Here is a 1,748-nt window from a genome sequence, read left to right as displayed (position 1 = left end):
AATTTAGGTGTTTCAAGGCGTTGCTGATTGTTATATTTCAGGAACAAGTCAGAATTTAAGACAGAATGAGAACTTCACTTAAATTTTAGAAGTATGTTCTCTCCATCACAATTTCAAATGAGGATACTTTCCTTAATTCTGATTAGCTGAACTGCCTTTTGCAACAAATGAAGGTGTATTCCAGTACCTAATCAGACTTAATATTTAACTTGACTACTAATTTCTACTTTTCAGTGGCAAGCTGCTATATTTATTAGAAAATTCCATGTTTCTGTTTTGAATTTAATTAAAATTAACCCCTGTAAATATTAAGTTCAGAATGTAACTAAATTTGTTTCTAAACCTCTTTTATTTTTTTAAAGCCAGGCCTTCTTGCATGTCCTGGGCTTATTTAGATCTCCATGTTGCAACTTGCCACATTCCTTTTCATCATGATACCTTTTAGTCCTTTCTACTGATTCAGATTCAAATGATACTGCTACTTGACTTGGGAGGTAGTCTGGTCCCTGCTCCAATAATCCTGCTGACGATTTCAGTATTAGGTTGTCATAAAATGAACCATTCAGTGCTAATATAAGAGGGTTTGGCTGTGAATACCGATGCACAGCTTCCCTTTGTTTCTTCCTCTTGCAGCAGGGTGAACAAGTAGTGCATAATACACGAGCAATGTAGACCCAACCCAAATAATGGAGCTCAACAATGTTCAGCAAGAAGCATGCAAGACTGACACAAAACATAAAGTTCAAAAAGATGGTCTTTTCTGTTGCTCTGGATATAAAGCAGTCTGTTTTGGTTGGACATGGATAGGTCCAACACACAAACAAACACGGAACATTGAATCCATACAGATAGTACTGTCCCAGCAAAAATATCATCTCCATAACTGCTCTCAGCATTACATGTATAACATAGACAGTTAAAATCTTATTTGATAGGTAGATTGGGTCATTGTCTCCAATACTTTTAATATGTCCAATTTCATCATCTTCATCTCCTTGATAAAACTTAATTTCTTGAGAGCCGCTGACAAGAGATCTTTGATTCAAGGTTTCATTTTCTGGAAGGAATCCATTAGTTACAGAATTGTTTGATAATTCCAGTGCACTCCCTTTTTCCATTTCATGCTTTTCATCTTTTGCTATCTTGTGCAGGACGTACACTATATAGAAAATGGATGGTGTTGAAACCAGAACAATTTGGAAAACCCAGAACCGCAGGTGAGAAATGGGTGCAAAGGTGTCGTAGCAAACGTTGTTACAGCCTGGCTGGCGGGTGTTACAGGTGAATTTGGACTGCTCATCACTGTATACTGCATCACCCACCAGTGTGACCAGCAGAATACGAAAAATTAGCAGCATTGTCAACCAGATCTTCCCAACCACTGTGGAATGATTCTGAACTTCAGATAGGAGACGGCCAAGCAATGACCAATCACCCATTATTTATCTGTAGGAAAGAAAGAAGATTATATTGACATTTGCCAAATGTGGTATAATATTAATTTTACCTAATAATACCTAAGTGACTGAAAGTAATTTTTTCTTTGAAAAGGCTCTTCTTTAGATTATTAATTATGTTAACTCAAAAGTAATATGTCATGGATATTTTCATTTTCAGTAACGCAAATAATCAAAAGTTTAAAGTGGTTAAAAATAATACTCATACAGTTTTGTGCCATGGCAGTGGAAATAGCCGCAGAACAATATTTCCAATTGAGTTCACAAATTACATGAGTAATGTTATTAGAT

The 1,748-nt window shown here is 35.9% G+C and overlaps 1 protein-coding gene across 1 annotated transcript; it reads right to left on the bottom strand.

The window, feature by feature from the left end:
- Window positions 1–356: 356 nt before the first annotated feature.
- On the bottom strand, window positions 357–1,439 carry LOC144501840 (gap junction Cx32.7 protein). The gene has a single exon (XM_078225891.1). It carries the CDS (start codon window positions 1,437–1,439, stop codon window positions 357–359), a length of 1,083 nt encoding a protein of 360 aa, XP_078082017.1.
- Between the last annotated feature and the right edge of the window lie 309 nt (window positions 1,440–1,748).

Source organism: Mustelus asterias, chromosome 12 (assembly GCF_964213995.1).
Source record: "Mustelus asterias chromosome 12, sMusAst1.hap1.1, whole genome shotgun sequence".
In the NCBI taxonomy this organism is placed as follows: Eukaryota; Metazoa; Chordata; class Chondrichthyes; order Carcharhiniformes; family Triakidae; genus Mustelus; species Mustelus asterias.
Note: the sequence above shows the minus strand (reverse complement) of the source record. Positions and strands in the feature narration are given on the sequence as shown.

Bases quoted from the DNA above. Each gene is read 5' to 3' on its own strand.
- LOC144501840 (XM_078225891.1), bottom strand. From the start codon at position 1,439: ATGGGTGATTGGTCATTGCTTGGCCGTCTCCTATCTGAAGTTCAGAAT.